Raw genomic sequence first — 13,441 nt, forward strand, 5'->3', positions numbered from 1 at the left:
AATGAAAATAGAGCTATTTTCTCTAGAGATACTGAAATGTTTTTTAGAAAATACATACTTTTAAGACCTGCTTCAATCTAGAATGGGAAAGGGGGGGGAAAGATTGTTTTTTGATTCAATTTTAATAATTTATGTGGCATATTGGGCACTATTATTGAAACCAAAGGTAGGTTTTCTCTCTACCATCCAAAATACCATAAGTTAAGGTGAAGTATACTTTTTAAAAGTGAAGTGCTTGTCAGTTGTTTTTTTTTTTCATAACAGTGTATTGCAGCTACAGAGAACAATGCAATTAGCTAGTGGCAGAGAGAATAGGGAAGACTGTTGATAGATACTGAAGAAACAGTGGACAGAAAAAGAAAGGGGTCACAGTACAGTAATCAGAATTAATCGTAGACAGAATACTTTCTTTAAACCAAAGGGGCTTTCTGACATCCTGTGTGTTGGAAAAGTGGCTGCTTGTGATCAGAAGAGCAGCAGGTTGAAAATAATTTCTTTTTAGTAATTGTCATAGTGAGTCTGATATTCCTTCTTTTGCTCTAACGTAATTCACGTTGCACAAACAAGTGATGAATTCCTTTTGTGCCTCTGAAGAATGTGCAGCCATTGAAGCTTAACAGGGTTTCAATATGGCAAACGATAAGATAAAGCTGTCTGTATCTTCTGAGTTGTTTGAATGATACTATAGGGTCAAGTATTATCTTAGCAAGATAAACCCTAGGTTTGATTTATTGCATCAATGATGATATGCCCGATTAGACCATGAATCCTGGGCCTAGTAAGATCCTACTAGCCTGTCTTGGATACTTGCCCAAAGTGGATGTGGAGGGAAGAATAAAAACAAAGCAAATCTGTTTTTCCTCTGATATGTTCTTTGCCAACAGATATCAGCTTAAGGACTTCCTGAGGTTGATAAGGCTTTCTGTTTAGTAACCTTTGATTAACCTGTCTTCCTAATACTTATAAAATATTCTCTTGACTCCCTCTAAATTTTTAGCATTAAAATACTTTTTTTGCAAAGTGTTCTGCATATCTACCATCTGTTGTGTGAATAGCTACCTCCTTTTCTGTCTTCTGCTGGCTTCACTTCATGGTGCCTTGCTCTTGTATTTTAAAAAATAATGAACAACCGCTTTCTTCCTGCCCTCTGTAGGCCACTCTAGAAAGATGAGTTTGTCTTTTCCAAATTGTTTCTTGTCCAGATTAATGAGTCATAATTTACAAATTTGTTACCGATGTGGAAGTTACCCCTTACCCCTTTTGGGATGGTGTAAACTGTTCACCTTTCTGTACTAAACTCCTAAATTCTGAGTACTATTTATACTGGAGTTTAATATGCTTTTCACTGATGGGATGATGCATTTCCATGTTATTATAGGTACAGGTAGGTATTGTTCATAGTATTCTAATACTGGTGCTTCATATCTAAAATCTTTTTGTCAAATGTTTGTTTGATGTTTCTGGGAGGCATGTTTCCTAATGAATCATTTTTCAAAATGCCACAAAGAGTACCTTAACGTTCAAAATAACAGTAACATTTAATGGGGCAGAACTAGGCATACTGAAAAGCTCTGAAGTTTCCTTGGAATTTGTACTGAGACTAAAATAGATCCAGTGAACAGAACCATATGTAATCATGGAATCACAGAATAGCTGTGGTAAGATAGTACTTCTGGCAGCAGCTGGTGGGGTCCCAGGCAATCTCAAGTCAGTATAGCTGCAGGCAATTTTTATCCTGGTCCTCTGAGACCAGAACAGAACCTACAAAAGAGTTACACATTTTTTCACAGGCTTCAAGAAATAGGCGAGATTTTTTTGCAATATTGACTTGCTCTATCTATTTTTGAGTAAGAATACATAAGAAGCTACTAGCATCTGACCTAAGAGCCCTACTTAGTATTGTAACCAGGTGTGTAATTTGTGAATGTACTTTGTGACCAGCCTGCCATCACAGCTGCTGTTACTTACTCACATTGTGGATTTTTGTAAACTACCAAATAGTTGGAGTGTGATTAGGGCTGCCCTATATATTCTGTAGAATCATCTGGAAAAACAATTACATAAATGCACATGCATGTTCCAGTTGTAAATGTCCAATGTGCCATTCACCAGTTGTCATACCTTATGCTTTACCCTAGACAAGTATTTTTTTTCAATAACTTCATCATTTTAGTTGTGATGTAGTATTACAGTTTTTGAAGAAACTTTAAAATGATGTATTTTTTTTTATGTCTGGATCCCTTTAACTGTACAGATGAAAACATCCTACTGTTGTTGTTCTTGTGGAATAGCAAACAACCCTGCATCTGTTAAGCTGTAGAGTTCTGACCTTTTCTTGTACTAGTGGCTGTTCTATGTTGCTTTTAAAAAATGGACTAGTGGTTCATGTTGATGGCATTCCTGTCTCAATATTTCATCCATTATTCTATTCCCCTGTAGTAATATAAATAAGTATATGATTTTCATGGTACCTATTAGGAAATATCATACTAATCTTAAGTCAGCTTACTATTCTGCTTAAAAAATAAAAATACATACAATAAAACCAAAGTCTACACGACTTAAACCAGAAAAATGTGAATATATGTAATGAAAAAGTTTTTGATAGTATGTTCTTTAAGACTTTCTAACATTTATATTTCCAGGGTTATCTTGAAGAATTGGTACAACTCAGAGAAAACCAGCTATCTGAATCTGTCTCACAGAATAAACTGATGTTACAAAGAATTGAAGATATGGATCTAGCCCATAAAATGGAGAAGGAACAGCTGGAATATATCATTGTGGAACTGCAAGACCAGTTGTAAGTTCATATAATGGAGAAACATTAGAGTGGTATTACTTAATTTACTTAATTTATTTAACTATACAATATGAAAACAATATGAAAACCTTCTGGTCCTGAGGAGTCAAACTTCTTAAATTAATTTGTCTTTTAGTTTGTTTGGTTTTTTTTCCTGACAAGTCTCGTCTTTAAGAGTTACTCCCCTAAAAATCAGTAGTGTAAGAGAATAATTCTGAGGGGGGTTTTTTTGTTTAGATTTTTTTTTTTTTTTTTTTTTTTTTTTTTTTTTTTTTTTTTTTTTTTGAGATCTGAAACAGCTTATAGTAAACTTGCTTAATTTTTCAAGACATTTCAATAAAATGTTCTTTATAACTACATGGACAGTGGGACAGAGTGCACCCTCTGCAAATTTGCCATGCCCAACACCAGGCTGTGATGTGTAGTTGACACATTGAAGGGGAGGAAGGCCATCCAGAGAAGCCTTGACAGGCTTGGGAGGTGGACCCGTGCCAACCTCATGAAGTTCAACAAGGCCAAGTGCAAGGTCCTGAACCTGGGTGAGGGAAATCCCAAGCACAAATACAGGTTTGGTAGAGAATTGATTGAGATCTGTCCTGAGGACAAGAACTTGGGTGTGTTGGCTGATGAGGAGCTCAACATGAGCCATCAGCATGTGTTTGTTACCCAGAAAGCCAACTGTATCTTTGGCTGCAGCAAAAGAAGCATGGCCAAGCAGGTCGAGGGAGGTGATTCTCCCCTTCTACTCTGCTTTCATCAGACCCCACCTGGAGTACTCTGTCTACTCCTGCAGCTGCCAACATAGGAAGGAGTACTAAGCTGTTGGTGTGAGTCCAGAGGAAGGCCACAACGGTGATCAGGGAGCTGGAGAACCTTTCCTATGAAGACAGGCTGAGACAGTTGTTTTTGGGAGAAGGCTCTGAGTAGACCTTATAGTGGCTTTCCAATATTTGAAAGGGCCCTGCAGAAAAGATGGGAAGGGGCTTTTTACAAGGGCATGAAGTGACAGGACAATGGGTAATGCTGTTAAACTGAAAGAGGGTAGATTTAAGTTAGACATTAGGAAGAAATTCTTTTATGTGGGGGTGGTGAGACATTGGAACAGGCTTCCCAGGAAAGCTGTGGCTGCCCCCTCCCTGGGAGTGTTCAAGGCCAGGTTGGATGGGGCCTTGAGCAACCTGATCCTTGTGCAAGTGTCCCCCCTTGTGCAAGGAGGATAGAACTAGATGATCTTTAATGTCCCTCCCAGCCCAAGCCGTTGTATGACCTCTTGGCAACCATTTAAAAAATATAGTAGAAGTAACTTCCTTTTGAACACTTTTTAAAATATTAGGCAGGAGAGAATAAAGAAATAATTATTTCCTTGGTAGAGATTCTGTTTTGTTTATGTGGGGCTCAGACACAATAGAAGTTCACCTGGTAGTCCTAAAAATACTCAAACTGGTGAAGCAGTTTGCTAGTCACCTTTTCTTCAGTTCAAGGCAAAAAGATAAAACATCAGGAAAGGGCTTAATTTTTCAATAGCATAAATGACTACCAATATGAATATTTGAGTATCTTATGATCCTTACATAGTTTATTCCCCAGCCCTGTTTGTTGGGCAGAGAGCTGCTATTCTTCTGCAGAACCCCCCCTGGTAATGCTTAAAACTCATAGAGATGGAAGGCTCACTGTGCCTGTGGTGATAAATTGCCACAAGACTGCTGTTGTATGCATCTGCAGTAACTGTATGTCCCATTCTGTTCATAACAATTACAAAATAAATTATTTTACCTTATTACTGGAGTAATTTGTATGGTCTGGGCCCTGAAGTAAAATGGAAGTCATCTGTGGCCTTTGAATCAGTCCAGGTTGAAGAGAATATAAAGTAGACTTTGGGGTATTTTGGTTCACTCTGCTTAATGTCTCACAGAGACAACATTTGGATGGATCTTTTCTATGCAGTAGAAAGTATTTCTAGCTTGGAAATAAAGATTTTTTTTTTTTTCCTTTCAACTTTTTTCCCCCTTCTGATCTCAGTCTTCTGGTAGATCCTTTTATTGCCAGTGCTTGAAATGGATTTTATGAAAATCCTCAGGAATACAGCATTTGCATTGTAGTTATGTCAATTTCAGAGTTGAAGGAAAAAAAAAAAGTTTATTTAAGGCTTTCTTTTTTTTCTTTTTTTTTTTTTTTTTCTTTCTGGTGGCATGTAAGCTTTTGAGAGAGACCTGTGTTTCTGTTCTTGAGTTCTTTTCTGAACTTACTGATGCAGTTAATGATTCATGTTACATTTCATTAGCCTCCCTTATTATTTTTTTTGGGGGGGAGGGGTTAGGGAAGAGGTCTGAGTTAATGTAAACCCACTCTGATAACTGGAAATTTTGGATGTTCAGACCTCCTTTTAATTTTTAGGTGAGTTATATGCAGTCAGACTGGTCTAAAGATATGTCTTTGGGGTTTGTTTGCTGTCTTCTGTAAAGACTCAAATTGTGGAGCAGTTTTTGTTGTATCTTGCCAGTGGGTTCTTGTATAGCTGTTTGAGGCACTGCAGTCAGAAACCTGGGCACTAAGTACTTGGAGAGAGAGGTATAATTTTGCATCGTTACTGCTCTGAGTGTAGCAGGACTGTCAGATAAACTCTTCCTAAAGTGCATGAGGAACTTACAGTTCCTTACTGGGGAGAGGAAAGGGAAGAAATATTTCTGGCAAGTTTCTGATGGTGAAAACCAGTCATAGTTAAAATCTTTTAATTATTCTTACATACTTGGCTTTTTTTCCTTATTTATTTATTTAATTCTAACCTGGCAGCAGCATATGTTGTATCACTACTGTAACTGTAATAAAGCATGAGTTTTTGCCAATTGTTTTTTATGGTCCAGCTGTTTTAGAATGGTGTTCATGTAATTCCAAATTTTAGTGTTTTGCTCCCCTACCACTACTAGCATTTTGAAGTAATGAATGTATACTGTAATCTTTCTGAATTCTTTACCAGCAGCTGAGAGCAAGTTTGGGATTGTAACTCTGCCCAAGTCATATTACATTACTGTTTGTAAAACTCTGAGATCTCATTTAGAATCTTTTGCTGTGTAATGGAAACTACTATGAATAAACATTGTACACTCTCTTTTTAATGATACTTTTCTATTCCTCTGGCTGTTGTTGTTAAGGTAGCAAGTTCTACTGTTTCAAATTTGTGTTAAGTAAGTATTTGCTGATTCCAAAGTCAAAATGTTTTTATGTGTATTTTCAATGGATTTGGGCAGAATCTGAGTCTATGTCTAGGTTTGCCTTCCTCCAGAAAAAAGTGGGAGTGGGGAATAGAGATCTGACATTGTTGCTGACTTGCTAACACTAATTATCAATAAGGCCTTCAGGTTATATGTTGGATTTACTATAGAGAAATTTTTCCATATTCACATTCAATGAAACAATTTGCTGTAAAGCATTAAATAACTATGGAAATAAGAGATTGGAGAAATGTGGAAATAATTTTTGTTTTACAGCTGCTATGCAAAACTTACTGTTCTACAACTTTCAGTATTCTTAGTTTTTTCTTACATGCTTGAGTATCCTGAGAACAACACAGTTTTCAGGTTACTTAAAAGTTACTTTGTGGATCTCAATACTTGTTTGTGGAAAATACTGAAGCTGACAATTTATCGAATTAGTTACTCACTCTTTAACACTTTTTGTCTCAATTTAATTGGATTACTCAGTAATATGTTCACCTATCTGGGGATTGGAGGTCTCACTTTGCTGGTAGGTATGTGATGGCAAATCATGTTAGAAAAGTGAAACAGCAATCTGTTCTTCAGTCAGAAATAATTAAGCTAATGTGCAGGTGATCAGGCAGAAGGTTCAGATCAGACATTAGAAAACATTTCTGTACTGTTCAAACACTGGAACAGCCATCCTAGAGAGGTGGACAATGCCTCAAGCCTGTCAGTGTTTAAGAGGCATTTGGATAATGCCCTTAACAGCATCCTTTGACTTGGTCAGCCCTGAATTGGTCGAGTAGTTGGACTACAAGGATTGGTTTAAGTCCCTTCCAACTGGTTCTGTTCTGTTCTAAAAACAGCTTCCCCTTTGATCACGCTTCAGCATCTCAAGATGGAGTAATCGCCTCGTGTCAAGTGTAATATATATGATCACTATAAATGATGAGGCATGTTCTGGCTTTTGTTTGCTTTCTTCAGAGGTTTTTGCCATCACTGGGACATGGCTGTGGTTGAACATTAGAGAATGGTGCTTTTGCATCCATTCTTCTATAGAAATGGTGTATTTGTATAGTGAGGGTGGGGCAGTTCTTAAGGCCTTAGTTCTTCAAACTAACAGCTTCTAAGTGCTTAAAAATAACAGCTCAGGAGAGGACAGCCAAGAGAAACCTGTGATCCATGGTGTGTCTAACTGAAGAAAACAGTTTGAATCCTGTAATATTCATTGATGGGAGAGAGATCTTAAATTATCAAGGAACTGTATCCTCAAGTATTCAGAGCCCACAGAGGCAGCCATTTCTTCCTCTTCTAATGTCCTACAAAGAAGCACTGAACATCTTTTGGAGTAGAAAGGTACTTGATTGTGCATCCTCCCAGTAAAAAAGTTCTAAGCACATCCCATCAAGTATAGGTATATTTATTAATAAATTATGTGTACTACTTGCTGCTATATTATGTGCATTATAAAGCAAACACAAAAATAGAAATTTAAAAGGATGATATGAAGATGAAATAAACACTTTTTTTTTTTTCCCCCAATTATTAACAACACAAAAGCTGTTTTCTTCCTGTAACCCTGTCTTGCCCTGGTGTTTCATGGAGTGGTATGTGGAAGGAAGGAAAGTCAAGAAAATTTCTCTGTGTTTGGAATTCTGTCTTTGGTTATGGCACAAATAAGAGTCAAATTAAATTGTAGGGATATTCATGGCTTATATTATATTCAGCTTGTTGGTATAGTTAAGAATTTTTTGTACGTTTTAGCAAATCTGAAAGCTACGTTTATTTTATTTGTCTGTCTGCTACTTCAGAATCAGTCAGTCTTTTCAAGCCAAAACAGCACTTGCACTCCATTTTTAGTATTTGAATACTGCTGTCTGATAGATCCAGCAATACTGGAGTTCCTGTCTGGATTATACAAATGTCTTTGTGAACACAGGAAGTGACAATTTAGTTGCAACCCTGAGAGACTGTTTGTTTCAGTGACCCTTTCATTACAGTAAATGTTCTGTGTATTTTTCCCCTCCTGTGTTATACACAGCTGGTCATTTATGCTTCACACTTTTCCAGGCATTGACTGTTGGACTGCTCTGGCCACACACCTCATTTTCCCTATGTTAGCACTTGATTGAGTTAATCTGCATTCTGCCTTTTGGAGAAGCCCGTCAGCTCGCTCTCAGCAGCACCTGAACACAGCCACAATAGTTCTGTGAGAGCTAAAGTAAATTCATACATGTTTAAGTCCAGGCAAAATAAGCTTCTCTGTTTCAAATACAGCATGCCATATCTATTATGGAGTACTTAAAGGAGGATCTACTGTATTCTTTGTGGCAATGGTAATTCCTTTCCAAAGATTGATTATGCCCCATTTGATTGAAAACCTTGCCTCTGAAAAGAGTATCTGTACTTTTCCTTGCTTTGTCAAGATTCTCTTCATAAAAGCTCTAGAACCTTCAGAGTGCTGCCAAAAATAGTCTGCCCAAGATCAGGCAGGAGCAAGTCACAGATGAAGTCACAGCAAACTCCTCTTTGTAGAGGATGTAGGCTACAACTGTGCTGTCAGGTACAAAGCAGAGAAAAAAAATTGTGCACGGAAACTGAAGCAGAAGGGTCTGAGCAGAGGCTTTGAAGTTTAGCCTGGGTTCTGTGTCTTCTGAGATAAATGTTAGATGTGAGTTCCCGGTCTTTGTAATTCTCTCTCTTTAGCACTCTTACCTTCTTTTTCAAATAGTTGACTTCTAAGGCTTTTTTTTTTTTTTTTTATTATTTTTTTAAGTTTGAAGATACTTGAATGCCTCAACTACAAAAATACAGTAAATCAAATTTGTTGTAGCTGCTTTATTTTGTCACTGAAAGGAACTGGGAGATTAAAATTTAATGTTTGATCTTCTTGGTGGATTTCTTTCCTAGAATGTCAAACCTCAGAATGCTAATCCTTCTTTCCTTTTAAAGCTTTCATGGATCCTTGCTATCAAACTGTAATTCATTTTAGCCATGCTTTTTTGTGGGTAATGCTTCCTCCATGTCCTCGCTTTCCCTCAAGTTTGCAGCAGCAGTTTTAAATCCGTAGTATTTTAGTCTGGTCTGTTTCCACTGAGGTGGAAACCTGTGAGGACATGGGAGTTTCCTTTTTGCTTAAAGGTAAACCAGGAAAAAGTTCATCTGGGTGTAGTACCCAGACAGACAGACTCTTCCAATGTGGAGTGGAGCACGTAGTGAGGCAAAGCAAAAAAAAAAATTATGCAGAATTAAACAAAATTGCAGCCAAGCCTCCAAGATGATGAAGGATACACTGGTCTTAGAGGGACTGCATGGGTTTAGGTCACAGTGGGAAACCAAAAGGTCTTCATCTTGTAATTCCAGAAAGAGAATTACGTCTAAAATGGGTGAACCTGAGGCTTGTTTTCATAAAAGTGTTGGAATAACTTGATACTTAATGAAAAAGGAGGAGATGGAGAATATCAAAAAAAGTAGAGTAGAGTCATGGTGGATAATCTTTAACTCCTGGACACTGATAATATAGGCTGAATTTGATCTCTGTGCTTTACTGATTTAGATAAATAAACTTGTAATATAATTTGCTTCAGAGAGTCCCAATTTTTCTTCCTTCATTTCTTATCCTTCGTATTCATACCCTGTACATTTGCTTCTATATTCTGAAAAGTACTGATGGGAAAAGCTAGTATTTGATAAAGCTTGTACATAAATTCAAAGAATTAAAAAGTTATTTTTACATTCTTCTTATATTTTTAATGAGAGTTATGTGGAGTTCAGTACGAAACTAAATGGTCTTTAATGACAAATAGTAAAAATGTAACCCCAGGTTAAAATGGTGAGAAGCTCTGTGCTTGCAGAGATGCTACTTTATCACTGATACACTGGAGCAGACTCACTAAGATTCTTTAGGCAAAGCAAATGGATATTAAAATTATCCTAGACTTCAGTTTTATTTGGCTTCAATAAATCAATTGAGAATGGAGCTTCATTCAGTAAAAAGGAATAGAGAAATCCATTTTATACTTTCAAAACAAAATTTAAAGTTTTTTTAAAATACAAACAGTTCTACCTAAAGAAAGGTGATTTACAAGTCAGTGTGTATACACAGAGCCACTGAGATGTTTTGAGTTTTTTTTAATTACTCTATTTGTGCTGTATTTGTACTGAATTTAGGATTCAGCTTGTCTTTCTTTCTCTGAAATCCAGTTCATTCTGCAAATACTTTAGACTTTGAAGCTCTGTCTTACTGTTTGCAGAATTTGGTAGTTTTATTAATTCTAATTCAGCTATTAGGAAGAATTCGCATTTCTCGTAGCTTGCTGTTTTTTCTTTTCCTTTTTTTTTTTTCTCTTTTAACTCATCGAATTCTTCAGTCATTCCAAGTCAACATTCCCATATTCAGTTTTTTTGTAATTAGAAAATTGCATTCAAAAGGAGGCTTACAGACAAGTATCTGCCAAAACAAGCATATGGATAGAAGATCCATCTTACGGCTATAATGTTGGGATATCTCTGCTCAGACTCTTGGTGGCTTAATATGCGAGTGGAAGTTTTAAAAAGTGGTTGTTCTGTCAACTCAAAGTCTACCCAATTTACCATTTTGTGGTTTGTACTGCCTTTTTTTAGTGGACCTAAGGGAAGCATATTAAAATGGCAAATTATGAAGACCACCACTGGTTTTGGTAAAGTTTTCTTGATCTGTTCTGAAGGAAGATCTTTATTTTTCTTCCCCTGCCCTCCACCCCCATAGAAATGTTCTTTCAGAAGGCCTTCAGCTATAGACAGGTAATTTGTATTTACACAACTGATGTGGTAACAAATAAAAACAAACCCTGAATGACAAGCTCAGTTTGAGAGGACATTTACTAAAAGCAAATTTCATAAGCTGTCAAAGAATAGCTGCTTGCTCGGAGTCCTCCATTTTCCAGCAGAAAGGATCTGCTGATGGAACAACTGAGTTCTTTTATGTAACAGTTTTGTTGTAAATCAAATTCAGTATTTTTCTTTTTTTCAGTCAAGATGCACTGTATGGGGAAACTGGCTGCATTGTGGCTGTTCTCCTCCTCCAGAAGAATCAGGTGTGGTTATTTTTCCAAGGACATGAAGAGTGTTGGTCGTGCATTGCAGCAGTATTTCAGTGAGCACCCATAAAGTTAACATACTGTGGTGTGTTTTGATCCATTCTGGATGTCTGTATTCTGAAGTAAAATCTCCAGCATAATTGGACTGGAATTTAAGTATCAAGCTTCTGGTGTTTCTGCCAAAACTGGTTTATCCAGGTTACTCCCAAGGTCAAGGAGATCAAAAGCTGTGTAAAATTGATGACAGTCATTTTTTTTATTGGAAAATATATTTCAAGATCTCTAGGAGATCATAAAGAAGGACAAAAAGGTTGCTGAAGAAGCTTCAAGGAGATCTGTTTTGTGGCACTACTCAAGCCTTTCTGTGAAGATCAGGTGGTCAGTCAGAGGAAGGCAATGTGGTGCAGTAGGACATACCTGTTTTTTTTTCACTGCAGCAGCTGCCATTAGAAAGTCTGCTGGGATCTAACTGCTCTGGCATCTAAATTGGGCAATGCTGTGTCTGGGCACAGGGCACAAACCAGAGAGAGGTGATACATTGCAAAATTTGCTGGTAAGTACCAACTTTTCATACCTGCTGATCTAATTTCTCAAAGTCCAATGACATACCAGTCCAGACAGCTCACTGTCTTGCTGAAGTACTGACAATCTGATAGTTCCCTTTTATTTTAGAGTTGCTCTTACAGATTTCAGTTATATTCATGTATGCTATCAATTTGAGTTTGCATTCCATATTTCCTGTCCTAAATAAAGTTTTTTAAAGCTTGTTCTTTCTTGTTACAATGTTCTTTTATTTTTTTTTAAGCTTTTATTTTCATTTTTACTTTTCACTACTCAGGTAGTTCTTGAACTGGAGCACTCATCTGATACAATTCCCTTTTTTAGGGAATTAGTCTGTTTGGTTTATTTCCTGTCTTCATCTGCTGGTAGGAGGGCAAATTGCCAACTGGACTGGCATTTCCTGGATTTGGAGAAATTAAACTTGCAGGTAAGAAATTACTGGTTTTTCATAGGTATAATTGGAAACAGAAGTGACTTTATTAAACAAAAAAATCTCTGTAAATGGGCCTTTCAGAATAGCCTTCTAATGGAATGCATCTGGATTTAATCCAAGGGAAACTGGAAAAATTCAATCTTGCCAAAACAAGACCAGAAATTTTCTGTGGTCACCAAGATAGGATTTTTCAGTATTAGCTTGGACTGAATTTGAGATAAAAACTTACTTATTTTTACATGTCTAGAGGTAATATAGTTCCTGTATAGTGAGTGGCCAAAGATAATCACCTTTTTAGAGAGTATCTGTTTTACATGCAGAAACCCCACATCCAGGTTGTCATTTGTCCCCATTTCCCACTACAAAGGAGTGAATCAAGTCAACTTACACTTTAAAAATGCAGAAGTCTTAGATGTGTTAATTCAAAGGAGTAATTTCTTATCCTCTGAGAGGTAGCTGAGCTGCCCAAAACAATGCTATTGCAAATAGAACTACTTGAGGGATTGCCTTATAAATTAAATAAATTTCTAAAATCTAAAAAACCCAACCAACCAAACAAAAAAACCCACTATCATTTTGTTGATCCATTTTCAGAGTGGCTTCTACATGATTGTGCCAACACTGTAGGGGCAACATGCTGTGGAGTAGGGATGGAAATGAGCAGTAATTTGTCATTTGTATTTTACTGTTGTATGTGTACCATAATTAATTATATTCTGCTTGTGCTTAATAAAAATATATCAACTAAAATAATAAAAGTTAAGGAAATTAGGAAGTAAATATTCTGGCGAATACCTGGCAAAGACAGGGCCAGTGAACAGTAGTGAAGAAGGATGTTTATTGGAAGGTTTCACTTATCTCACTTTTCCCTTCTTCTTAAATATACAGTTAAAACCCTGAAAGTCAAAACCAGGCAGAGATGTTTCTGACAATAGCTTTATAAGCCTGATATTAATACTCTGGTTGTTGCTGATATTCTTGAATTCACCGAAGTAAATTTACAGGCCTGGAGGGGAGTGTGTATCTGCACTTCAAGCAGACACTTATTCCTAACTTGGGTATCTTTTGGTGTTCATTAGTTAATGAATCATCAGCATTCATTCTTAAGAGGCAGGAATTCATTAGCAGGATGCTTTCACTGAATACTTTTTGTCTTCTAAGAGGAGATGAATAGCAGTTCCTGATGTAAGCGAAATATTTGTTCTTTTTCAATGATATATTCTACTATTATGTTCTCATTCCTTTGGCTGCTTGTTTTTCAGGTTATCAGTTGCAGCTGCATTTGGAATTTGTATGGAGTTTTTCTTTAAAACCCCACCACGATTAAAATGTAACTGAAACAAAGTATCCTGATCTAACCTGGTGAGACTGT

At 36.7% G+C, this 13,441-nt stretch overlaps 1 protein-coding gene across 1 annotated transcript in view; it reads left to right on the forward strand.

Annotated features, from left to right (window-relative positions):
• The window catches only part of RUNDC3B (RUN domain containing 3B), a 42,104-nt gene that overhangs the window by 19,282 nt on the left and 9,381 nt on the right, over positions 1-13,441 (forward strand). Inside the window, exon 8 of the mRNA XM_071735162.1 lies at positions 2,646-2,803. Within this exon, the coding sequence (XP_071591263.1) occupies positions 2,646-2,803 (158 nt within the window). The remainder of the gene's footprint in view (positions 1-2,645; positions 2,804-13,441) is intronic.

The sequence above is a fragment of the Heliangelus exortis genome, chromosome 2 (assembly GCF_036169615.1).
Source record: "Heliangelus exortis chromosome 2, bHelExo1.hap1, whole genome shotgun sequence".
Lineage (NCBI taxonomy): Eukaryota > Metazoa > Chordata > Aves > Apodiformes > Trochilidae > Heliangelus > Heliangelus exortis.